This window comes from Pogona vitticeps, chromosome 5 (assembly GCF_051106095.1).
Source record: "Pogona vitticeps strain Pit_001003342236 chromosome 5, PviZW2.1, whole genome shotgun sequence".
NCBI lineage: Eukaryota > Metazoa > Chordata > Lepidosauria > Squamata > Agamidae > Pogona > Pogona vitticeps.
Genome location: NC_135787.1, coordinates 3,565,879 through 3,590,839, shown reverse-complemented (window position 1 = coordinate 3,590,839; position 24,961 = coordinate 3,565,879). Strand labels below are relative to the sequence as shown.

Here is a 24,961-nt window from a genome sequence, read left to right as displayed (position 1 = left end):
CAGGAAGTAAGGAAGGATCCTCCTTGTGATAATCCCACCCAATCAGTACTTAAGGAACTCCCTTTTTGGGTGACGGGTTGTTTATAATGCGTGAGGGAAGACGTGTACTCGGAAGCAGCTGCCACCTCTGTTTGAAACACTGTCCAGATTTGACGCTGGTCTACGTGCAATCGTGCACCGGGTTTTCTCCGGTTGGCATGCTGCCCTTCTCATCATCAGGGGCACACCTAGTGGCGCTGGCCATGTCCCAATCAGGGCTTGCCCATCCCCACAAAGGACAGCCTGCCAGAAGCGGAGAAACATAGAACTGAAGTTCTGCAGTGCAGAGAGTTCTGCAATGCAATCCAAGTTGCAGGACTTGGCGGTCAAGTCAGACATTGACGACTCAACCCCGACGTGACTTGGGTTTGTTTGTTTGTTTTTCAGTAACTCAGATGCAACTTGGAACCCTCCCCCTTTTTCTAGTGCAAAAGAACCTTATTTTTAATAGGGACTTGGGACTTGGGACTTAAAACTCAGACTCAGACTTGAGACTCAGAACCAAGACTTGGCAGTATCCCTTGGCCGTACACAGTCTCGTAAGCTAACAGCATTCTATTCTAGTTATTTCTTTATTCAGTAAAGATATTTATATTCTTTATTTCTAAGAATCCAGAGGAGCTTACAGTATTAAAAGAGACAAAGTTAAAAGCCAAATAATAAATGATTATAATATTTTAAAAAGCATTAAACAAGTATCATATTAAAACTCACAATAGGAAGAATATTAAAAACACAAGTGAACACAGAATAAAATGCTCCCTTTTTTAAAAAAAAAATCTAGCTTTTGTGTTTGAAAGGAAGGAGAATTTCCGCATTTTCTTCTTCCCGGTGGTTGTGGCTAGAAGTCATAGGATACCTGCACGGTGCCTCCATCGCAGGCGTGAGATTTCTGCAATGCAATCAAAGAGCCGATTTAGAATCAGCCATTTGTGACACAGCCCTACTCAAATGCTGTTTCCATCATCATCATTGTCGTCATCATTGCCATCATCATCTTCATCATCATCATCTTCATCATAAATTGCAGATTTCAGAAATAACATCATCTGAGCCACAAAAAAATGTCAATATTAGGAATAGTTTATATACAGTACTTTGTCGATATTCAACAGGTTTTTGCTTAAAATTTGTATCTGTGATATAATACCCGTCAATGCTTTTATACGTTTGATTGGCTGTGTCTGGTGTTTTTTTAATCATCATCACCATCTGCTTCGATATTGAACAGATACTGTACATAGGTTTTTGGTTGAAACTTCTATCTGTTTCAGTCAATATTATTATTATTTTGATTGATGATGTCTGGTGTTTTTTAATAATAATAATAATGTTTATGGTAATAATAATGTGCTGTGGAGTTTATTCTGACTTATGGAGACCCTTTTCAGGGTTTTCCAAGTGGAGAAAGTGCTCAACAGTGGTTTCCCAGTTGCCTTCTTCTTGGGGGGGGGGTTGCCCTGGGATGATGATGCACCTCACCCATGCCTGCACAGGCTGGTTTTTCCCCTGGGAGGCCCAGTGGGGGATCAAACTCCCAACCTCTGGGTCCATAGACGGATACCCTAATCCCTGAGCTATCCAACTAGCCCTCCCATATAATTGAACGTTTCCTGCATTGGCAGAGGTTTTTAACTAGATGCTTCTTGGTAAAGGTAAAGGTTCCCCTTGACATTGAGTCCAGTTGTGTCCGACTCTAGGGCCCGGTGCTCATCCCATTTTCAAGCCGTAGAGCCAGCGTTTTGTCCATAAACAGTTTCCATGGTCACGTGGCCAGCGCGACTAGAACGCCGTGACCTTCCCACCGAGGTGTGGTACCTATTTATCTACTCGCATTTTTACAGGCTTTCGAACGGCTTGGTTGGCAGGAGCTGGGACGAGGGACGGGAGCTCACTCCGTCGCATGGATTCGATCTTACGACGGCTGGTCTTCTGACCCTGCAGCACAGAGGCTTCTGCCGTTTAACCTACACAGCCACCACGTCCCTAGATGCTTCTTGAGATCCCTTCTATTATTCTTATACCAGGAAAATCAGGTAGAAGGCATTCCCTGGGGAATGGTGCCACAGTTAGGCAAGAATCAAGCAAATATGTGCTGTTTCCAAGGCCATTTCTTCTCCCGATGCCCATTTTGTCACTCAATAGGAGTACACCTTGAAAATCATTTCTCTCTGTAGCATTCCTTCCCCGACCCCCCACCCCACCCCACTGCCACTTCGGGGGAGAGAGAGAGAAGCTCTCGGCAATCCACTGAGGGCTTCCAGCCCACATCTTCCCACAGTTGGGGTGCGTTTGTGGAGGCACATCTATATTCGCGCATTCCATTCGCTTCTTTGAAGGCACGAATTAAAATCAAGCTGCGCTTTCCATCTCTCCTCATTTCCCTCAGTTAATGGCGCCCACCGTGGGTGCGAGAACAGAGAGCTGGCAACACCAAAAGCCTCTGAATGAAATCCGGAAAGCAATTGCACAGTGCAGGGTTTTTGTTTTTATTTTTTAAAAAAAGATAAAAATGATGAATGAATGATACCCTTATGTCCTGAAGGAAATCTTTTCTTCATTACCACTTCCAAGCTTGCTGGGCTCCCTGTATAAGTGCTATTTCCCTCCTCTCTGCATGGAAATAATAATAATAGTAGTAGTCATTTAATTTCAGTTTATACCCTGCCGCGTTGGTCCTTGAGACAGCTCGATGTAGTATTTTATGTAAAGCGATGTCAAGTCAAGCTCGCCTTAAGATTGCCGGGATTTATTTATGCATTCGTTTATTTATTTATTTATTTAAGGGGTGTTGTTTTTGCTGATTTGTTGATGGTGGTGGTGGGTCTTGATGTTGACTTAAGAGTGACGTCTTCCAGGGTTTCTTAGGTAGTGAGTCCTCGGCAGTGGTTTGCCCTTCCCATGGACCCCCTGGGGCCACGGTGCAGCTGGCCCAAGGCCACCCAGGCTGGCTGTTCTCCTAGGAGGCACACAGTGGGGATTCGAATTGAACTTTTATCTCTCAGGTTTCCTCCAAAGATTTTGAGGTGGCATAAATGGTGCTTCTGCCCCCATGTGCTCCTTACAATAACGTCTCTCCCCTCTGCCCCTCGCCCCTGTTAATAGAGGCCAAGAGAATTTTATCAATCTTGCATGCTGCCTTTAGTAGGCGTGGCTGGGAGGGAAGTTCCTGGGCTGGAGAGACTGTCAATCTACCTGGCGGTAACCAATCATTCCTTCCTTGCTTCTGAGTTCAAAGAAAGCCCCGCCTCTCTGCTGAGTAGTTGCCCCACCCACTTTAGTCTGTTGGAAGTCAGTGGTTTGTTTGCTGTTGATCTGTTCGCAACTGTGGGTAAAGAGCTGTTTTTACTCTTTCTCCTACAAAACAGGTCTGAGCGAGTTATTGAGACCTTAAGTACCATTTAAAGAGAAAGGGGTGGACTATCTGGGCAAGTTGAAGCTATTCTACTCTGTGAGTCTTTGTGCTTCTGATTTGTAGACAAAAAAGCAACATGAAGGGGGAGAGAGACTTATAAAAGCTTCCAGAATTTTTTTTTAACTCCCTGAGTTTTGAACCTTGACTAGAAGTTCAAAACTCTGCAACAGCCGTCCCGATCCATCTATCCATGCTTGGAGAACTTTACCGTTTTTGGAAAACCACACTCAGAATTCCCTGTCCCGCAGAGCACCTGGGGATTCTCCTCCAGAGAAGCAAATTTTCCTGCGCTCTGTACGTGTCTCTGGTGACGTCTGTCCGTTCACTCGGTGGTTTGAGCCACTGCAAGAGAAGTGCGATGAGTCCAGGGAGCAAACAGTTGGAGGAAGGTTGTTGTTGTTATTTGCACCAGCCTGTACTTAATTGCTTAAGCAGTCATTAATAAACAAAACTTGTCTTTGCAGAAACACGTAAATCGCCTGTAATGGAAACTCTTGAGGGAGCTCAACGGAGGGGGGGGGCTGGCTCCCTCTTTTGAAAAAAAAAACAGCTCTTGCTTGTCAAGGCACAAGAAGAAATAAGCCAAAAGGAGGAAAACAGAGGAAAAGAAGCCAGAGCAGAGAAAAACAGCCGGCCTCTGCGTAGCCACACTGGTCCATTTAGACCACGACACATTGTTCTCTGTACAAACCGCAAGAAGAAGAGCCAAAGAGTCAAAAGAGCCTTGGATTCCCACCACCTGAACAAAGCCATTCGGTGAGACAGGGTCTTCTCCGTGCCTACTCTCAGGCTGTGGAACTGCCTTCCACATGGGACCGGGGTGGCCCCTCCCTGCCATCTTCGTGTCTTTCCTTTCATGCATTCTCTTCACCATAACCCCGAGAAGTGGGCTAAGGCGAGACGACTCACTCAAAGAAGCCCAGTGGATTTTGTGGCCAAAGGGAGACTTGAACCCAGGCCACAGAAAGCCCTGATCCAGCAGTTTAACCACCAGACCCTAGAGATTGTGAATTTACCACCCATGAGAATATTACTGCAATTTGGATGTCCTCAAAACCTATCATAAATGAAAATTATTAAAAAAGGAATGCCTAGAAACGTACTGTATAAATAATCATTTGGGGCAAAATGTGTCGTTCCATTTTGTTTCCACCCAGGTGGGACCCGGGTTCTTTGATACGGTGATTGACGGAGATAAGATAGGAAAAAATTGGCGCCCACAGTTCTAAGCAACCTGTGCTTCAGAGGGAAGAAGAACTCCTTCTCCGAGCTTTTTCCAAAACGATCATCTCATCTCCCAGCAGTGAGGAAAAAATTGACTTGTGACAACTTCGCTCTCCCAACACCCACCAGTGATGTTCCATGCCTTTCACAACAAAGACCATCTAAATAGGATTGAGAGATGAGAAGGGCGGAAATTCACAGACAAAGGAGAAAAGTCCCTGAGGGTGGCTGGCAAACTCTGCAAGAATAGGAACAGGCTTAAGCGTTCAGTTCTTGGATGGTGGGTCTCTAGCGCCATCTTGGGTGCATGGAGAGTTAAGGCAGGCCAAGACGAATCCTTCCTTCCTTCCTTCCTTCCTTCCTTCCTTCCTTCCTTCCTTCCTTCCTTCCTTCCTTCCTTCCTTGTTTCTCCGTCTTTCCTTCCTTCCTTGTTTCCATGTTTCTCCCTCTCCTTCCTTCCTTCTCCCTGTCCTCCCTTCCTTCCATCGATCATCAGCTCCTTCCTTCCTTGTTTCTCTGTCTTTCCTTCCATCATCAGCTCCTTCCTTCCTTCCTTCCTTCCTTCCTTCCTTCCTTCCTTCCTTCCTTCCTTCCTTCCTTCCTTCCTTCCTTCCTTCCTTCACCTTGGTTATCAACTGGAGCTTTGGGTCAAGATGACCACCACTGACTCTTACCCCCATCACAGCTGGGGCACCACCAGTAGTACGGCCATCTTTTTAATTTATTGGTCTCGGGATTTTTAAGAAAAACTGGAGAGCGAGGAAGACAGAGCAGGAACCAGGGAGCTTAAGGAACACAAAAGATATTTCCTTAGGTGCATCTCAAGAAGGTGCAGGTCATCTCAAGCAGCCCCCTTGGTTTCGGAGGGTTGACGATTCTGTGACGGCACCTTCTCCTTTATTCCTTTCAGGACCACCAGTGCATCTGCAGAGGAAAAACCTGGGAAGAGTAACTTGGGAAGACTGGCCGAAAAAAGAAAAGCATCTCAGGGGCTGTTTAATGCAGGGGCCGACAGGAAAAGAGGAAGGCCAAATGCAAGATGGACTGGCTCCCTAAAGGAAGCCACAGGCTTGAATTCATTCACAGGTGGGGCATCTAAAGGGGGCAGGAGGAAATCTGTGGCCTTTTGTCTGTTGTTCCACTACAGATCTCATCACCCATGACTATTAGTCCATGCTGGGCAGCAGTATTTTACAATGTAAAAAATATTAATTGGGGGGGGCGTGGGAGGCCACAGGCTTGTTCAGGGCCCCTCAAAATGTGGAGAAACTGCCTCCCACTTATCCAGGAAGCCATTCCTCAGATGCCGTGTGCAGGCAGAGACACGAGCAGCGTGTGGCCAGCTGCACCATAAGCCAAGTTCTGGGACACTTCTTTCCTTTTGGAGTGGTTTGCAATCTTGCAGGCTGCCTGTAGTTTGTTTGGCTGGGAGGGACCGTTCTGGGCTGGGGTGGCTGTCAATCAATCCATCACTAACCAATCATTCCCTCCCTCCCTTTGAAATCAAAGAAAGGCCTTCCTCTCTGCTCAGAGTCTTCCCTCCCCCTCCTGAAGAGTCTGCTGGAAGCAGTGAGTCTGTGGAGGCCTTTTGCTGAAAGCAGTTGCGTTGGTCAGTTTGCGCTTCGATCCGTTCACCATAAGTACGTGAAATGTTTCATCCCTTCGTCTTACCAATGTTTCAGAGCGAGTTATTAAGACTGCAAGTGTCCATGGATGAGTAAAAAAGGAGGGTGGACCCTTGTGGGGAACTGGAAGCTCTTCTGCTCTGTGGATCCCTGCGCTTCTGCTGCGCAGCGAGAGGAACATAATCAAACCTCTGCAACGGTTCTGGCTTATGTTTAGTCAGCTTGTCTTTTCTTGCAATTTGGATCTGCTGAGTTGCCTCCTAACCCTCTGGAGCGGCAGAGAAACAAGCCGCCTCCACCTTCTCTGTGATGAACCTTCCCAGAGCAGAGGATGGCGGCCCCATCGCCTCTCTGTTGTCTTCCAACTCCTGTGCCTCTGTCCTGTGCAGAACTCAGGTTTCTAGTCCTCTTGAGCACTGCAGCAACCCGCCACAAAGCTCCACCTGAGCCGTTCGCTTGCGCCACCCAGTTCGGCAGGCTGGGCAGGACCCCTTGCAGGAGCAAACATTCCCTCTCCCAGCAGCCTGCGAGGCCGAAGGAATGGAGAGGGGGGCCACCGGGAGAGGAAAGTGGGGGAGGGGGTCCCTCGTGCAACTTTTCCTCTAGCTTGGCCCAGTCCAGGCACATAGTCCAAGAATGACTATTCTTCAGGGGATGTGACCTCAAAGGGGTAAAAAAAAAAAGCCCAAGAATAACCATTCCTGTGCAATAAGGGCGTGAGACCCGGCACACTGGAGACCCTTTAAAAGAGAGCTGCTGACTAGCTTAGCGGCTTAGGTATCTGGGTTGCGAGTTCGATTCCTCACGGTGCCTCCTTGACAGGAGCTGGACTGGATGTAGGGTCCCTTCCGGCTCTGCCGTTCTATGATTAAGATGTTCTAGGCAAGAGGTATCGAATTGATTTTCACGATTAGATCTGTAAACGGCATCAGATCAAATCAGGAAGACACATGCATTGCTGTCTTTAGCACAGTGTGGCCATTGTAGAGTTTTAAAGTCCGGTGTCCAATAGCTGTGTATGTGGTTAACGTGTTTCTGTGTCGATAATTGGAATAACAGTTCTTAATGTTTTCTGCTCTTAAAAAATCGTTTTGCTCTTCAAATTAATTATAGCAAATACGTTTTCCAATATATAGAGATGAAATTTGATGGTTATGCCGTGAGGCTTAAATTAAAAGCAGTACTCACCGTTTAAGAAGACACACGTCCGTCGGTGTTTAAATAAGAAAAAACAACTTTATTCCTTCGTTATCCTTCAGAAGAGGAATGGGGGGGGGACATACAAAACTATAGTTTTTAAAGGCACAGAGGGTGGGCAGAAAGGTTTTTGGCAAAGAAGTCACAGTTTCCAACCCGCCTGAGCTCAGTCGACAAGGAGAAGGTGGACCGGCCGCCATCTTGGGTGGACAGATTGAAGGCGAGGGCCCGCTTGCTTCCCCGAATGAAGAAGGAGCCATTCGGGGCTACAGGCCACCACCAGCAAGGCTAACCAAAAAATTTGTGGCAGAATTTTGAGGGGTTTGGAGTTTCTCTATATGTGGCCCCCAAGCAGAGAACTTTCTGAAGGCCACGTCAACGTTGGTATCAACATTGATGTCCACTGGGGGTCTTTGTGCAAGTCTCCGTCATTCAAATCCAAACCCCAAACCCAACACGAAAAAAAAACAAGAAAAGAGGGATTTCACAGCATGATCTGAGGGAAGGGGAGAAAAGGCACAAAGGCCATACAGCCAATCCAAGAAGCACCACCAAGGAGGCATCACCAAATAATGCAAGACACTGAGGTTTGATCTCCACGATGATCAGCCAAGCTCAGTGGTTGCCACGCTCGGCCCCCCAGATGTTCTTGGACTACAACTCCCAGAACGCCTGGCCAGCACAGCTGGTGGCAAAGGCTTTTGGGAGTTGCTGTCCAAGAACATCTGGAGACTCCCAGGTCGGCAACCACTGAGCCAGACCTTGCAAGATGCCATCTCATCCTCTTGTCCCTTCAAGCTTGGCCCGAGGCTCAGTCTCTCCGGGAAGTTCACAATCCACCCCAAGATCCATCGGGATGAAGCTAGGATGCAAATATTCAAAGCCAGGGTATCTTGCTCAGAAGGTGCACCGTGACATCGACACTCCCAAGCAACCGCAAATGCTAACCCAGGCCAGAGCAAATGACAGGAACGTTGCTGATTTCAAAACAAGCAAACACCACCTCTTGGGTGACTGACATTTCTGGACGTTCCTTCTCCTGTGCAGTGGGAAGAAGCCCCAACAACCCCCCCCCCAAGAATGGCCCCATGTAAGGGCTTCTTGTGGTTTAGCAAGGGCACAAGGCAAGCTTGCAACACAATTAGTAGCCCAACAGCAAGATCCCAAACGAAGTATATTTGGGCTGCAGTATCTGCAGGGATGCGGTTCCAAACCTCCCCCCCTCCCTGCAGATACTGAAAATGCCAAAGTATGGAACACTATACATTGCATAGCCTCTAACTCCCTTTAGTGCCCACTTCTAGTAATGGAAATATGTATAAATAGGTATTTCTTGGGGGCAGGGGCATTTAGTATTTTTCAGCCAGCAGAAAGTGAATCAGCAGCTACTGACCCCGTAGATAAGGGGGTCCGATTGTATTCTTTCAGCAGTTCACCCATGCCATCCCAAAGTTGGGGGCCGGAAAGGCTGTTTCACAAAATAAGGCCCATCCTTGGAGGAGCAGCTTTTGCCAAGACTGTTATCGTTGCCTTTCAAAGGGAAGCTGGGGCTCATCTCTGCTCCAAAGGCGCACAGACCCGCACTCAGAACCTCTGGTGGTGGTGCCGGCACCCCAAGAAATACATGAAGACTGCCTCCATTCGGGGCCACTGCGGCTGGAGCATAAGGGTCAAACTAGAGGATACGTTTACCATGTTTCTAGAAGAAGTGATCCCTATAGTGGCAAAAGGCATATGCTTGTCACGGTGCATGTTCCTCACCTGAGCATCTTGCATATCAAGTGGTCTCATTTGTGGTTCTGCGTTGGAAAGGGAAACACAGGCTTAATTGGCATCTTTGTGCAGTACATCAAGGCACATATTTCGGAAGAAATCCCCTTGGGGAGGAAAACTGGATTCAACCTCGGGAATATACATCCCCCTCCGTGCATTTTTTCCCCGATTATCGTTCACTCACTCTAGACCAATATCCCACCGGAAAGGCTCCCCGAGGCAGCATGAGAACAGATCCTGTACCCGACCGTCACCCGCAACAGTCTCAAAACGGCAGCGGGGCTCAGATGCCTCCCCCCACGACGTCTTAGGAATGCCGAGTTCAAGAGTGAGGGACGGCATTGCTTTTGAACTTCTAGACGATTATTTTCTTCTCTGCGCTATGCACCACACAGGGGTGTCTCCAGCCGGGAGCAGACCTCAAACGGGTCAAAAGCCAACAAAATTTTGGGTTGGGTTTTCAAGTCGTCTAATATAGACATCATCCCCACCCCCACCCCCTTGCCTGTTTCCCTCCCGTGTTGCTCTCCACCTCCATCGCTAGAAGATGGCCCCGGCTGGCAAACGCCCCCCCCACTCATTCTGCCTGAATCATCCTGTAAATGGCCCAGATTCGAGTCACCGCTCCTCACCAACAAGCCTGTGTCGGAGTTTCATCAGCAAAGCACGTGACAAAATCAAGGGGACCAGGAGAGGCGTTGTTGTTCTTGATGGGTGGTTTAAGGCAGGTGTGACTCTCCCCCCCCGGGGTGCTTTTCTGTTGTGAACGTTGCCCCCCCCCCGGTGCATCCAGGAAATGTGCCACTGAAGCCCACAGGGCACCTGCTCAGGGGAGAACCATTCCACTATGAGGTTGTGTAAAACTCAGAGGTAGCTAACTATAGTCCATTGCTTCCTGGGGTTTCCGCGGATGATGCCCCCCCACCGGCAGGAAGTAAGGCCTCAACGGGCAAAGCCACAGGGAGCGATCCACCAGCCGGTCACAACGGAGGGTGTCTACTCATCGCTTCCCCAGAGGGCCCGATCCATTCCTAAGCCCCTGCAGCCCTTTGTTCCACAAAAGTACCGGTTTTTCCCCTAAGCCCCCCGCCCCTCCCACCCCCTTCTTCGTTATTTTGCTGGAAAAGTTCCACTAAACGTTCAAAAATTATAGTCTTTGGTAGCCAAATAATAATAATAATAATAATAAAAGTCCCTGCGTCGACCGCAGTAGTGCAAATGAAGAGGAAAAGAGCCGCCAAGCGTCCACCGCTGTCATTTCTTCAAGGGCAAGAAGGCCGCCGGAACTTTTAAGCCTGGGATGGGTCTGGAGGAGAAGGAGGAGGAGGAGATCGATCAAAGTCAAAAAGCGGGCACAAGCACAAATCACCCAAAGGCTAGCTTTTTTTGCAACAGCCGGAGGAGTTCTTCCAAAGTCCTACTGCTATTGGGGGGGGGGGGTCCTGGAGGAAGGGGGGCCAAGATGGGAAACACATTGGGGGTGTTTGCATTCCAGCCCCTTCAACCCCACACTGGAGGCCACGCTGGCTGTGAAATTCTGGGAACGGCAGCCCCCAAACTGAACCCCCCCCCCGTGTTGCCGTCTCAGCTGAGGACAGAAAGGTTTGCTCTCCCTTCCTCCCAGCAGAGTCGTGCGCCTTACCCCACCCCAGATGCCTTCCACCCGCCATGCAATGACCCACGCTTCGGCTTTCTTTCAAGATTAGCTGCCATGCCAGGAGAGGGATTTTTGCAGGTGTGAAGTAATGAATAGATGCCTGGGCTCTATTTATGGGTGCAAACTTACTTTACAGACGTGAGCGATTTTCTGCCTTTCAGGACAGGATGGCCCCTGCCAGTCCATTTCTTAAAATGTGTTTTAGCTTTGGCTCCACCCCACGGAGGGCAGGCAGCCCTCGGCCGAAAGGGAGCGCGGCTTCCCCGTTGGCAAAGGAACGTGGGCTCTTTGGGCCATTTGGCCCAACCTGCGTGGATGCGTCACTCGTGGTTTTTGTGTGTTTCAACTCCAAATCCCAGAATTCTCCCCAAATTCCCCAGGCAGACTTCTGGGAGTTCCAGCCCACAGACCCACCTCTAGAGAGAGAGACTTCTATTTCACTCGCCTGGAGCAGGGCCTGCCTTTTAGCCCCCAGGCCTGTCCCAGGCCAACTTCCTTTGATTAATATGCAAAGAATTGGAAGCGGCTGTGGTGCTTTCTGGGAATTGTCATCTCGGTGCCCTTTAGGTTGTATAGAGCGCACCTCCTGAAGAACTGCAACTCTCGGAAAGCATCAGAGCAACTTACTTTTCTTTGTACATTAACAAAAAGAAGTAAGCCTGAGACAGGCCTGGGGGCTAAAAGGTAGGCCCTGCTCCAGGCGAGTGAAAGAGAAGTGTCTCTCTCTCTCTCTCTCTAGTGGTGGGTCCATGGGCTGGAACTCTCCAAAGTCTGCCTGGGGAATTTTGGAAAATTTCTTCGAGTCTGAGCTAAAGGGAGGGAGGGAGGGAGGGAGGACAGGCAGAAGGAATGGAGGACAGTCCTGTTCTTGGCTCCTTGACATCCCAAAAGACAACCAGCGTTTCTAAACTGCTTCCGCCCTATTTTGGAAGGCCCACCCTTGCCTTTACCCTAAAGTGCAAGCAAAGCAGACGCCGACGGTTTCCTGCGAGTGTGGATAGGAGCAAGGTTCACACTCACCTCTGAGGTGGGGCCGGCCTGTGGGGAAGGCAGAAAAAACAAAGGAGCAGGTTATTAATACAGACTTAAGATGGTGTCGCTGCTCTATTCAAATCTGTAGTAGAAACACACACACACCCTTCTTTACTTGTTCGCAAGCGAACTGCAGCTTTGCATCTATGGCTTGGATCAGAGGGAGGCTTTCAAGATGGAAGGGGGTCCGGCACCTGGAGTCCAGGCAAATCCCAAATCATGAACCAAATCAGCCCAGATTGGACCAGTCTGTAAGAAATCTGGTTCCAAGAGAAATGGCTCCAGATTCGGTTCTGGGAGGAAGCACCACAAATCTGCAGATAAACCTATAGATAAAGAGTTTTGTCTGCAGCACAAACTGTAATGGATGGAACACAAAGAGCTTTGGCCTTTTTTGTTTTTTCCCCCCTTTCTTTCTTTCTTTTTAACAAAAAGTACAGAAGGACCTCCATATCTGCAGGATCAGTATCCACTAATTCATTTAACCGCAATCTGAAAATATTAAAAGGAAATTTCTAGAAATCTACAGTATTTAACTTAGAAATACTGTATATTTCTAGGAATTTCCTTTTAATATTTTCAGATTATGGTTAAATGAATTAGTGGATACTGATCCTGCGGATATGCAGGTCCTTCTCAGAACTGGCCACTAGAGGGAGGCAAAGTATCCCCTCGATAAATATTTTTCCATAATGTCATTACCAGAACCGACCAAAGGAGGGAGCCAGAGATCATGTTATACACAGCAAGGATCGTCAACCCCCGCTCCACGGCCCAGTGGCGGTCCATGGGCTTGCCGGAACTGGACCGTGGATACGGATCTCCTTCCCCCCCGCACACTTGCGCGGGGGGGCATGTCGCATCTGCAGGAGATGTGTCATCCCCCCCACGCATGGAGCTCACTTCTCCCCAACCGGTCCGTGGCCCCAAAAAGGTTGGGGACCACTGATATATACATCCACCATTAAAATAGTATTTGCTATAAACAGCATTTTTCAAAAATCACAGGGGTGGGGCTCAGAACTAACCCCCCGCACAAATGGAGGTCCTGCTGTATCACTTTGCTATAACTTTTGCTTATTTATAAACAACCATGTTTTCAATATATTCGCGAAAGCTTTCACGGCCGGGATCTAATGGTTGTTGTGGGTTTTTCGGGCTCTTTGGCCGTGTTCTGAAGGTTGTTCTTCCTGACGTTTCGCCAGTCTCTGTGGCCATGGGCATCTTCAGAGGACAGCAACCCAGAACAACCATCCATGTTTTCAGTTTCAGAATCTAGGGTGACGTATTTATCCATACGCCATAGTCACCCCCGTGCAAATCTCTGGCAACACAGAGACTTCCAGTTAATGTCTGCAACTTTTTCATCCGCAACCCATCTTCATAAAGAGTAGAAGAACTAGCCCTGAGGGATGAGACCACCTCACGAAGCCACGTGACATTTTAAAACCCTCAGAATCAAAAGTCACAGAAGGACTCCCTTCCAGAACGCTTGAACGGTGATGCTGAAACACTAAACTCAGTCAGGAGCATGTCAGAGATGGAGGTTAGAAATGGGGGTTATTTTTCATTACGCTTCCCATCATCCTCCAGCCAACGGCTATGCCTGAACTTTTCCAAGCTTTGGTAGGCAATACATGGCCACAACATCAAGCTCTTCAGAAGATACTGAAATAACCAGAAGCTGAACGACCGCTCCCATAATGACCCCGTCGGCAGGTCTCCTTCTCTGATTCTGCGCATGCAACACCCGCTTGGCCACCCTACCTCTCGCCCCCTTCCCCTCCTTCCGGAAGCCACCAGCGCAGCCGAGGCCGCCGGCTTGGTTGCCAACTTACTTTAGTGGCTTCGAGGAGGGGCTCGAGGCGCTGAGGATGCCGGCGGGCTTCGAACCGGTCGGAGGCACCATGACCAGCAAGGGCTGACCCTGAGCGGAGGGCACTTCTTTAGCCAGAAGCGGGGTTCCCGGCAGCGGTCTGCGAGGGGGCCTGGGCTTCGGATCAACCTGGCAAGGAGAGAAGTCCCGTCGGGAAGCGTCAGCGCAAGAACCTGCCCTTCGAAGCTTCATGCAAAATTCCACCGCCTCGCACCTCCCTCCTCTATTCTCGCCACCACAGAAGTGGGCAATGAAGGTGGTAGAAGCCAGGACATGCCGGAAGGCATGACAGAAACCCATCCGACCACAGCCCTTGGAAATGCCCCATTGGGGTACTCCTAAGTCCCGGAATCCTACAGCCAGCATAGACTTGGGGGCTGGGCGAGGTTGTGGAAGAGTTTCAGCCATAAAAAGTAACTTTTCCAAGCTCTGGACTCCCAGCAACTAGGATCCGCTGCCTCACAGCCCCATTCCAGCGGAAGACTCACATATGGAGCCTTGCCTTACTCCCTGGGTGGATCTTGGCCCCTGCACAGCTTTCATGCTGATCTCAATCCCAAGCCCCCCAGCTGTTCTTCTTGGGTCTAATGAGAGGTCCCCCGAATCGCCCAGGAGCAAACGGCCAAACTCACCAAGGGGATCCTGACAGGGCTGCGGGGGAGCGGCTTCCTCGGGGCAGGCCCCTTGTTTTGTACGCTCAGCGTTGTTTGGGCGGGAATGGCAGGGGATTTGATGAACGGCAACGGAGGAGGCCGGGCTGGCTTGAGGTCCTTCTGCACCGGTGCAGCCGGGCTGGGCGCCGGCCGGAGAGGGCGGACGACGTTGACCGGATGATGGGACGCGCTTCGGGTAGAGTTCGTCCTCAGCGGGGAAACGCCCCTCGTCCCCTGATAAGAGAACAGGGAGAAGAGTCCACACCCTCCATCCTTTGGGGGTGAGGCTCTCAAGAGGGAAAGGGGGGCCTGCAAAGGTACAAATATTCACCCCAGCAATTGTGAACGCTAGAGGACATGCCCCCCTGTGAAGCCTGAAAGAGTCATTTAATATTTTGGGTCCATCAACCCTTTAAAGCAGTGGTCCCCAACCTTGGGCCTCCAGATATTCTTGGATTTCAACTCCCATAAATCCTGGCCAACAGAGGTGGTGGTGAAGGCTTCTGGGAGTTGTAGTCCAAGAACATCTGGAGGCCCAGGTTTGGGGACCACTGCTTTAAAGGACCAGTTTCCCCAGTTAAAACCAGACCCACGACAGCAACTCGAGCTCATCGTGTGATGGAATCGGGCATCCTGTGATCTCGTCTGCTCGTTCCAAAGAGTCTTGGGGAGATGCTCACCCCCAATCCTCAAACAGAGCAGGTTATAATTTAAGAACACGTCAAGAGAAGCCAGGGATTTATGCTCAATTACCATAATTCACAGTGCAGCTGTGAAATGTAGTTCTGGAACTTGGCTTCTCCTGTATTGGTTCAGGGCCCCCAAACCCCCACCCCAGGCAGATGCAGAAAGACACAGATTTTAGCAAACACTATTAAAATGGTGAATGGGCTCGATAACGCTCTCCCTTCAGTCTGAAGCCCATGGACAGGGAATCTTTGGTAGGATGGAAGAGGAGAAGGACGGTGCCAGAAAATGTCAGTTGTGACGTTTTTCGGTTTGCTACACTCCAGAACTGATAAGCCGACTTACTTGGTTGGGACTTCTGCCCGCCGCTTTGCTGGAGGAGGGGGGCGAGGGAGAAGGGACCCCCTGCAAGGTGAACGCTGAGTTGGTGTGGCCGCGGGTCATCTTCTGAGGGACCGCCCTGTGCCTGCCAGAGAAACACAGAGAGGGAAACAAGCCAACAGGGAGTGTCAAACGATGCTGAGGAACATGGTGGCCTTTTTTCCAGATCTGGACAGAAAGCCGCAGGAAGGAGGGGAGAGGCTTTCCCGAAACGGTGTCGCTGAGTCTGCTTGGACTCTGTGCAACCCAAAAAAGGCACCCGGGTTTTCTACCAGTTTCGCTTTCACGATTTTTTTCCCGAAGAAACTTAAGATACAAAGCAGAGGGAGAGGGATGGTGTGTTCTCCATTAAAAGCAAAGATATTGGTAAATCTTGGGACATGAATTCGAGTCTCAGGTCCTTTCCTGGGGGATTACTTTGCCCTCCGGCCTTCCGGTTCCCTTTCCCTGCCCAGTTTGGCGGGCCATGGCACAGCCCCCTTTTCATTTTTCTTTAGATATACCTTTGGTTTTGGGGAGCTGGCTAGATCGCCTGCTCTTTTCCTTTCCTACCTTCAAAATCTCTTGCGGCGTATGAGTGTGTCAGGAAGGGCATGCCAGCAAGCACACCCCAGAGGGGGGAGCTAAAGTCTGAAGTACCAAGTGACAGCTAATGATGCAAAAACTCTGGCAAAGAGGGGACGCAGCAGCTCATCCTTCATGAGGGAACCATCTCCCCCACCTGGCCCGGCTCACCTGTATGGCTCGTGGCGCCTCCCTAAGACATTGACCCACTTGTCGAAGAACGAACGATTCCGTTTGTACAAGACAAAAAGTCCAACAGCTGCAATGGACAGGATCACGCCCAACACCACGAGGGTGGTCACGATGGTTTCATGGTCTGTGAAAAGACATTTAAGGAGGGAGGGCATCATGTCTGAAGCACAGGCACACCTGAAAACTAGGTAGTTGGAAATCTAGAAGGCTAGATTTTCAGCCGTACATGGAATAAAGCTGTTCGCATGTGTATATCTAAGACTGAGACAAAAGGAAGTTTTTTAAAAAATCTGCATTCCATTACTGCATTTTAAAAGCACATTTTTCTCCCTTGTATCTACTGGCTAAAATTTAATTTCTAATTCCTTTTCTCAGCTCAGTCTTGTGCAAAGAATTGGTAGCTATGGCTGTGCCATGGACACCATGGTGCCAGCAAATTGGAGCAAGTTCAGAGGAGGGCAGCAAGGAGGATCAGAGGACTGGAAACCAAGCCCTAGGAGGAAGGATTGAAAGAACTGGGCAGGTTTAGGCATGAGAGAAGACGGAGGGGAGACAGGAGAGCACTTTTCAAAGACTTGAAAGGCTGTCACACAGAGGATGGGCAGGATCTGTTCTCAATCATCCCAGAGTGCAGGACTCACAACCATGGGCTCAGGTGAAGCCAGATTAAGGCTGAGTATCAGGGAAAATGTCTTAACTGTTAGAGCAGTATGACAATGGAACCAATGACCTTGGGAGGCGGTGAGTGTTCCAACGCCAGAGGCATTCAAGAGAAAATTGGACAACCCTCTGTCAGATCTGCTTTGATTTGGATTCCTGCCTTGAGCAGGAATCCTATTTTCTCTCCAGTGTTGGAGCGCTCACCACCTCCCAAGGTCATACTACTCTAACAGTTAGGAAGTTTTTCCTGATACTCAGCCTCAGTCTGGCTTCCTGTAGCTTGAGCCCATTATCACATGTCCTGCAGTCTGGCCTTATAGGCCCCTTCCAATTCCATTAGTCTACGAGTCTATGTTTTAATATTTCATAGTTCTTTTTTCAAGGAAAAGCTGCATCAAACTGGAAGGCGCCATAATTCCTTCCCAAGACAGTGATGGAAGGTGGGGTTGGGAGATCCTTTCCAGGTTCTCGGGTCTGGAGCAGGCCACTGCCTTTTGCTTCCTTCATGGATTATGTCAAAGCTTCCCACTCACTGTCATACTGCACAGGTCCGCTGTCCACGCTGCCACCCAGACCGGGCTTCTCACAGTACGGAGGGGCCCACCTGGCATCACAGTGGCAGTTCCGATTGCTGTTGCACACCTAGAAGAGAAGCGGAGAACCGCTCGGGGTCAGCCTGAGTGCTGGCTCCAGAAAAACATGGTTTACTGACATTGAAAAATAAACCCTTGAAGCAGAAGCAACAGCCCTATCATCCAGGTATAGCTCTTTGATTCCACGTCAATAGCTGGAGCTCCACCCTGGAGAATTCTGGGATTTGTAGTTTGGGCACATACATAGGTTTTTCTGTTTTAATTCATGGACAGACGCTACTGCCCCACACATGTAGGGAACTTTAAGGCCCTTAAAAACTGGCACATCCTGGAAGTGGTCCCCAGATGTTCTTGGGCTGCAAATCCCAGAAATCCTGGCTGGCACAGCAAGGAGGGAAGGCTTCTGGGAATTGTAGTCCAAGAACACCTGGGGAGCTGAGATTGGGAACTAGATGAACAAATTTGATTCAAAGTGAACTTTCATGTATCAGAGACCACCTCCTCAGACGCGAGGAGTCTATGGATTGAGAGCCACGAAAAAACTCACCCAGAAACTAATCTGTGTGCCCTTGAAGGTGCCACAATAGTTTATATCTTTTGCTTTAGCTTCTTCTTCTTTCCCTTCTTTGCCTTTTGTTGGGTCAAGAAGCTGAAACGGGCAAAGGTGGTGATCTCACAGGTCTGTAGCTCACATTTTGGACCAGCCTTCTGGCATGGTCTACTTTGGGCTACTTCCGGGCATCACACAACCCAGGGGAAAAGAACCGCACCCTGGCCCTAACCACCCTCCGGTCTGGACCTTTTTTGGACCATGACATTCGGGTGCTGGGCTGGAGCAATTCTCCAATGAATGGAAGGGTCCCTTTAAGGGAGACGGCTCGTCTTAAAGTGACTCCTTCTGGTGCGATCGGATGCACACCTTTTTTGCCCTCTGAGAGCACATGAGCACAACTGCCTCCTGGGAAACTACATCTGTACAGGAAGTCCTTGCAAACGACTCTTTTTTTAAATCTTGCAATGTGCTCTGCCTCATTCCCACCGTTTTCCATTGGGTTTGTTGCTCTTCTCCACTTCTAACCATCCATCCATCCATCCATCCATCCATCCATCCATCCATCCATCCATCCATCCATCCATCCATCCATCCATCCATCCATCCATCCATTCAACTGATATGCCACCCACACTACCCAAAGGTCTCTGGGTGGCTTACAACAATTTGAATACAATAAAAGATAAAAAGATAAAACAATTAAATAGAATTTAAAACACAATATTCCAAAAAATTGCCATCAGGACCCACAGTTGATATTATTTCAATTAAAAACCTTCTGGAACAGGAGCCAGTGCAGTTATAATTGCTGGCCGAAGTGGTATGATCTCAGATTAGTACACGGGCAGATCTTTCTGCTTGCAGAACAGGATACTGCCCGGTATCTTTTTATCCTTATTGGTGGAAAAAAAATAATTACATAAGAGGGAAGGAGCGAATGAACGCACAATGCCTTTTGACCAGTAGCACTAAGAGCCATCCATCAGGAAGACCTCAATGATTAACCCCAATGACTTCCTGGATCAGCAAAAAATATCTTGCTGTAAGTGAGGCTTAAATAATCTTTCTCCCCTTCATAGTCAACACCGAGGACCTGAGTGTAGAATGACGATTGTCTGGAATGCGTTCTCCACCTGAAAAAATGTCTCTTTCTGGTCTATGGGCAGCATCCTCCAAATTTACCTGTCATTTCAGACTCAAAGACCTTTCTGTCATTTTATATGTGAACTGTACATTTGAAAGGCAGCTCTACAGAGGAGGGGCAGGATCTGTTCTCGATCATCCCAGAGTGCAGGGCATGTCATAATAGGCTCAAGCTACAGGAAGAGGGACGTGGTGGCGCTGCGGGCTTAACCGCAGAAGCCTGTGCTGCAGGGTCAGAAGACCAGCAGTCGTAAGATCGAATCCACGTGATGGAGTGAGCGCCCGTCGCTTGTCCCAGCTCCCGTCAACCTAGCGGTTCGAAAACATGCAAATGCAAGTAGATAAATAGGGACCACCTCGGTGGGAAGGTAACAGTGTTCCATGTCTAAGTCGCGCTGGCCACGTGACCACGGAAGCTTGTCTATGGACAAAACGCTGGCTCTATGGCTTGGAAACGGGGATGAGCACCGCGCCCTAGAGTCGGACACGAGTGGACAAAAAATTTTCAAGGGGAACCTTTACCTTTACCTTACAGGAAGCCAGATTCAGGCTGAATGTCAGGAAAAACATCTCAACTGTTAGAGCAGTACGACAAGGGAACCCATGACCTCAAGGGGAGGTGGTGAGTGTTCAAATGCTGCAGGCATTCAAGGGGAAATTGAATTTTTTTTAAAAAAAAAAAATTCTTTCCCCCATCTTGTGCCACATTACTATTGGTTTTTTTTACTTTATTATATTGTTTTTATTCCATTTTTTAATTGTTAGCCACCCAGAGTAGACTTTGGTCTGGATGGGCGGGGTATAAATCTAAAATAAATTATAAATAAAAATAAATAAATAAATTGGAGAATCATCTGTCAGTTCTGCCTCGATTTGGATTCCTGCCTTGAGCAGAGCGTTGGACCAGGCAGTCTTCGAGACCCCTTCCAACTCCATGCTTCTATAATTTAAGTCCACATAGTAGATTGTAAAAACTTCATAGGCAGAATCTGATGGCCATTTCACACATGCAGAAAGAGGAAGTGTATACATCTCGGCGGCAAATTGCTGCCCATGATGGGTGATGCCTGTTGCGTTCCTGGCCATGCACCCACAAAATGCAACTGACGCCTTACTCATCATGGCAACGTGTGGCCAAGATTTCCAAATTTCCTTTAGGGAAGCATGAATTCAGAGTAAGATTCTGGCCTAGAGAACAGAAACAGGGAAGAGAAGAAAACCCTGCCCTTAGCGAAAAGCTCGGGCAATTATAGTACGGTGTAGTTAATATTCCATTCTTAATTCAGTGGTTGTCTTTGTCTATTTTAGCAAATGTTCCCTGAACAGATTTTTATAGACTGTACTTTAATTTTATGTGTCGCTTGGATTTTGCGTATATTAGAATGCCGAAGCCCGTGAGCGGGTGCCAAATTGAATAAGACGGTGAGCTTATGGCTCAGATTATCCTTGGGTTTTCTCCTGTCCTTGCAGGACGGATCAGGCTAGGATCCTAAATACCCTTCAGACAACTAGTTTAAGACCCTTCTCGGGTAACACAATATTGAGGACTTGCTAAGGTAAAGGTAAAGGTTCCCCTTGACATTTAGTCGTGTCCAACTCTAGGGCGCAGTGCTCATCCCCGTCTCCAAGCTGTAGAGCCAGCGTTTGTCCGAAGACAGTTTCCGTGATCACGTGGCCAGTGTGACTAGACACAGAATGCTGTGACCTTCCCACCGAGGTGGTACCTATTTATCTACTGGCATTTTTACATGCTTTCAAATGGTTAGGTTGGCAGGAGCTGGGACAAGCGACGGGAGCTTACTCCGTCGCATGGATTCGATCTTACGACGTCTGGTCTTCTGACCTTGCAGCCCAGAGGCTTCTGCGGTTTAACCCGTCGCGACACCACGTCCCTGAGCACTTGCTAGGAAGAACCAAAAGGTTTCCTCCCACCACCTTTTCTTCTTTTTGAATGAGTCAGACACTCAGGAGAGCCTTTTTCTGCAAGCATCACAGACGCTCTAGCCCGCGCAGAAAATGTGCTCGTTCAGAGACAGGACCTGTTGGCCCGAGTCTCTTGAGTTCCCCTTTGCTCCCCAAGAATGTGTAAAGACAACACTTGTGATATGCAAACATCTAGATCCATATTGGATTGCTGGGGACGGCCTTCCATTGAGTTGTGTTTGAGGTCGCTTGATGGGATAAATCTCTCTCCAGGAATGCTCTGTTATTGTAGAACTGAGCACTTACGATTTTTAAAACAGCCTTCTCAGTGGTATATTCAGGTATAATAACTTCAGAAAAAAACAAAGATGTTAGTTGGGCACTCACCCCGTGGCCATGGCACTTGGAGAGACACTTGTCGAGTTCAAAAAACGAGGCGTTCGTACACCGTTGGTCCTTGCATACCTGGAATTAGAATCACCTTCCCATCAGAGGGGGCTCAACATGATTAATGATCCTTGGAAAACCCAAGTCTTCGTTAAGGCCAATACGAACGGACCCCACACGCACCTCCCAGACTCAGGTGTGAACTCAAGCCAAATCATCTTTTAAATTTCACACTTTGAATGCTCTTGGCACAGAAAAAAATACTATGTCAAAATGCATTTTTAAAAACTTCGGAAGTGGCGTGTTTCCAGATAAAATATATTTATGTTTTGAGAGGATTGATGTATATTTCAATATGAGGATAAATACCAGTTATGCAGTTTTTCCCTCCACTGGATAGCACACACTTAGACACACACCCCACACAAAAACCTGACATGGATATAAAATTATCTGATCCGTCTTCTCCTAGAAATGACCAACAAATATTTGCCTCCATGTTTCTGCAAATATGCTTGGTGGTTCATGCCTCTGGAGCCAAGAACAAACACTTAGCAGTAGCTGAGGCTTCCCGATCCTCTTCAGAGGCACACAGTCATTCATTCATTGAATTCATTCATTCATTGAATTCATTCATTCATTCATTCATTCATTCATTCATTCATTCATTCATATTATTTATATACCGCCTTTGTTGCAACAGAGGTTACCAAGGCATGGATGTAGCTTTGGTATGTGGATTTTGCCCTGCTCTCTCCATCCTTCAAAGTCTTGTTCATGACTACACAACGCTCGAGATTTCATTAGTTGCCTACTGCACAGGTTGTTGAGTTTGCAACAGCGAGAGCTAAGACCTCGTGGCTTTCTGTCAACCAAGGTATACGATCCTACACAAGGCGTTGGTGCTCGCTCAGGAGCTCTGCGATGTCCGGGGATCAAGGCAAAAGGATAGATTTGTTGTCCAGAGGCTACAGGCGAGTCGGCCAGCCACGCGTGAACAGCTCTCCCGGTATCACCTGATCTCTGAAGCCAAGAGGATTAGGGCTTACTTGGTGGATCGCCCAGCTGGGTTGGCTTGCAATTTCTGCTCCCGATTGATACAGAGCGCTTTGCTGATTCACATGGTGCCTGATACTTATGAACGGGCCCCACACATCTCCTGCCCTGTTGCATTACAAAATGTGCACTCCAGAAAATCGACCTGACATGTGTAGAAATACAGGAAAGCAGTCTTTCATGAGGCTCTTGGCCCATCAGGCTTAGTTTTGTCAACTCTGACTGGCAGCATTGACTCTCCAGGGTTTTGGGGAGACTCCCTTTCCAGCTCTACCTGAACAGACCTGGTCTACTGAGATGGTCCTGTATATAATTGTGAATTGGAGTGGTTATTCCTCCTCCTCCTCGGATCCTCCTGGCTGGCTTGCCACAATGTCAGGTTCTGACCGTCTCCCATCAACATACTAAGCAGGCTTGACCTTGGTTACCTTCTATAAACAGGTAAGACCAAGTTGGTTCTGGGTGATTCAGTGGCTTTAACCCTTTCCCTCCACCATAGATATTCTCACCATTCCATCTCCACACTTGGTCCCCGTCATCACCAGCCCCGGGTCAGACATGTCTCCTTCGTCGTCCTGGGTTGCGTAAACCAGCATCCCTCGACACTTGATCTCCCTCCCATTGAACCGGATCGTGGTGTCCATGGGGATGGTGTTGGTCCCTTTGGGTCTCGCCGCTGAACTTTGGCACTGGATCTTCCCACACTTGGCGTCTCTAGAAGGACAGAGAAAAATCTGTGCTGGCTGGGCACTCAACAGTCACCGCATCCAACATCCTGCTCAAGAGGCGGGATGCTTTATACCTTTAAAGGCGACGGGATGTGTGTAAGGCACTTTTGCTAAACTACTTTAAAAAAAACTCAATCCCTGCTCGCTTCAATCTCTTGTCGGAGGTGTCGGCTTCAGATTCCACCGCTGATGGTGTAAATCTGGAATTTCTCTCCTAATCTACTGAGCAAAAAGCTGCCTGTCATCCAGCCTTCCCCACCCGTCACCTTTGGATGGTGTACAAAGCAAAGTGGGCTGCTTATATACCACTCCGTAACATTTAAAGCACTCTCTGGGTGGTTTGCCGTTTTGAATTATGCAGGCTATAAATTGCCCCCCCCCCCCGCAAGCTGGGTACTCGTTTGACCAACCTCAAAGGGACAGAAGGCTGAGTCGACCCTGAACCCACCTGTCTGAGCCTGTCAGGATTAAACTCAGGCTGTGAGCAGAATCTTGGCTGCAGAACTGCAGTTGAACCCCTGCATCACGAGGCCCGTGATTTAACCCTTCTGCTGATTTATCCACTGTGGCAGGAGGTTACAAGGACCACACCACTCCCCCCGCCCCCGTTTCTCTATACCTCCTGGCTCATATGCACAAGCTGGACCTCCCTGGACTATGAACAGACAGACTTTAATGAGGGCCAAACGGAGCTGGGGGTGAAGTGACTCAAGCAAGAAAGCCAATCTGTGGGAAGGGTCAACTGATCTGCTACAGACAGCCCTTCATTCAAAAGCTGAGGTCATGTTTCCACTTCAGAGACAGGTCTCTGGAGGATACTTGCAAACAATGCTGGCATTGGCCTGCCAGCAAACGAATCACAAGATGAAGCAAGTTCGTTAGCAAAACAAGGGAGGTGTGCCATCAAATGCACGGGGCACATTCCAAGGACGTGCCATTTCTAATGGATAGTTTGACCTTAAAAAAAAAACAGCCTCATTGGCCGAATAAGTCCATTTGAAGAGGGCTCTTCTTTGGCTGTCAAAAATCTGACAGTCGGTTAGACTCTGAGCAGCTGCTTAATGCCCTGAACGCTTCACACACCTCAAAACTCTCACTGGGGTCCCCATAACTTGGAAGCAGAGAACAACATACTCTAGACGGGGGCTTTCGAAAAACAGATGCAACTGGAGTTATGAGATTTCGATTTCTCCAGGTCACAGAGGTCTCCAGTTCCATCTTGGCCCCTCCTGCCCCACCAGCACGACCTCCAAATGTACCATATTTTTCCATGTATAAGACGCCCCCACTTTTCTAACCCAAAATTTCTTTCTTTTCAAGAAAGTGGAGGGGGGAGGCAGGGATCCAAGCGCTTTGATTCCTGCTTTCCCCCTCCGCTTTCTTCGCAAAATTATATACTACTGTGTATAAAACAACCCTCAATTTTTCCTCTAATTATTTTAGGGAAAAGTGTAGTTTTATACATGGAAAAATACAGTGTTTGCTGGCCATCTGGACTGGTTGTGATGGGAGCGGTGTCTCTCCAGCCAAACCGAACCCGTCCATCTCAACGATGGAGCCTGGCTCCAGAACAGAAGCGCTCTCTGTCCAATGGATTCGCACA

The 24,961-nt window shown here is 48.5% G+C and overlaps 1 protein-coding gene across 4 annotated transcripts in view; it reads right to left on the bottom strand.

Moving 5' to 3' along the window:
- Nucleotides 1-600: 600 nt before the first annotated feature.
- Nucleotides 601-24,961, bottom strand: part of ADAM33 (ADAM metallopeptidase domain 33) — an 86,849-nt gene continuing 62,488 nt past the window's right edge. The window contains exons 16-25 of one of the 4 annotated variants that reach the window (XR_013545746.1): nucleotides 23,140-23,344; nucleotides 21,575-21,652; nucleotides 17,509-17,617; nucleotides 16,295-16,439; nucleotides 15,524-15,644; nucleotides 14,471-14,725; nucleotides 13,801-13,967; nucleotides 11,951-11,968; nucleotides 9,262-10,579; nucleotides 601-1,088 (exon numbers count right to left, since the gene is read on the bottom strand). Coding sequence is in view for 2 of the 4 variants with exons in the window: in XM_073002144.2 (XP_072858245.2) it covers nucleotides 10,528-10,579; nucleotides 11,951-11,968; nucleotides 13,801-13,967; nucleotides 14,471-14,725; nucleotides 15,524-15,644; nucleotides 16,295-16,439; nucleotides 17,509-17,617; nucleotides 21,575-21,652; nucleotides 23,140-23,344 (1,150 nt within the window). In the remaining 2 variants the exon portion in view is untranslated. Of the gene's footprint in view, nucleotides 1,089-7,519; nucleotides 10,580-11,950; nucleotides 11,969-13,800; nucleotides 13,968-14,470; nucleotides 14,726-15,523; nucleotides 15,645-16,294; nucleotides 16,440-17,508; nucleotides 17,618-21,574; nucleotides 21,653-23,139; nucleotides 23,345-24,961 lie in introns of those variants that run through there. The other 3 variants (XR_013545745.1, XM_073002144.2, XM_078394442.1) reach the window with 3 other exon arrangements.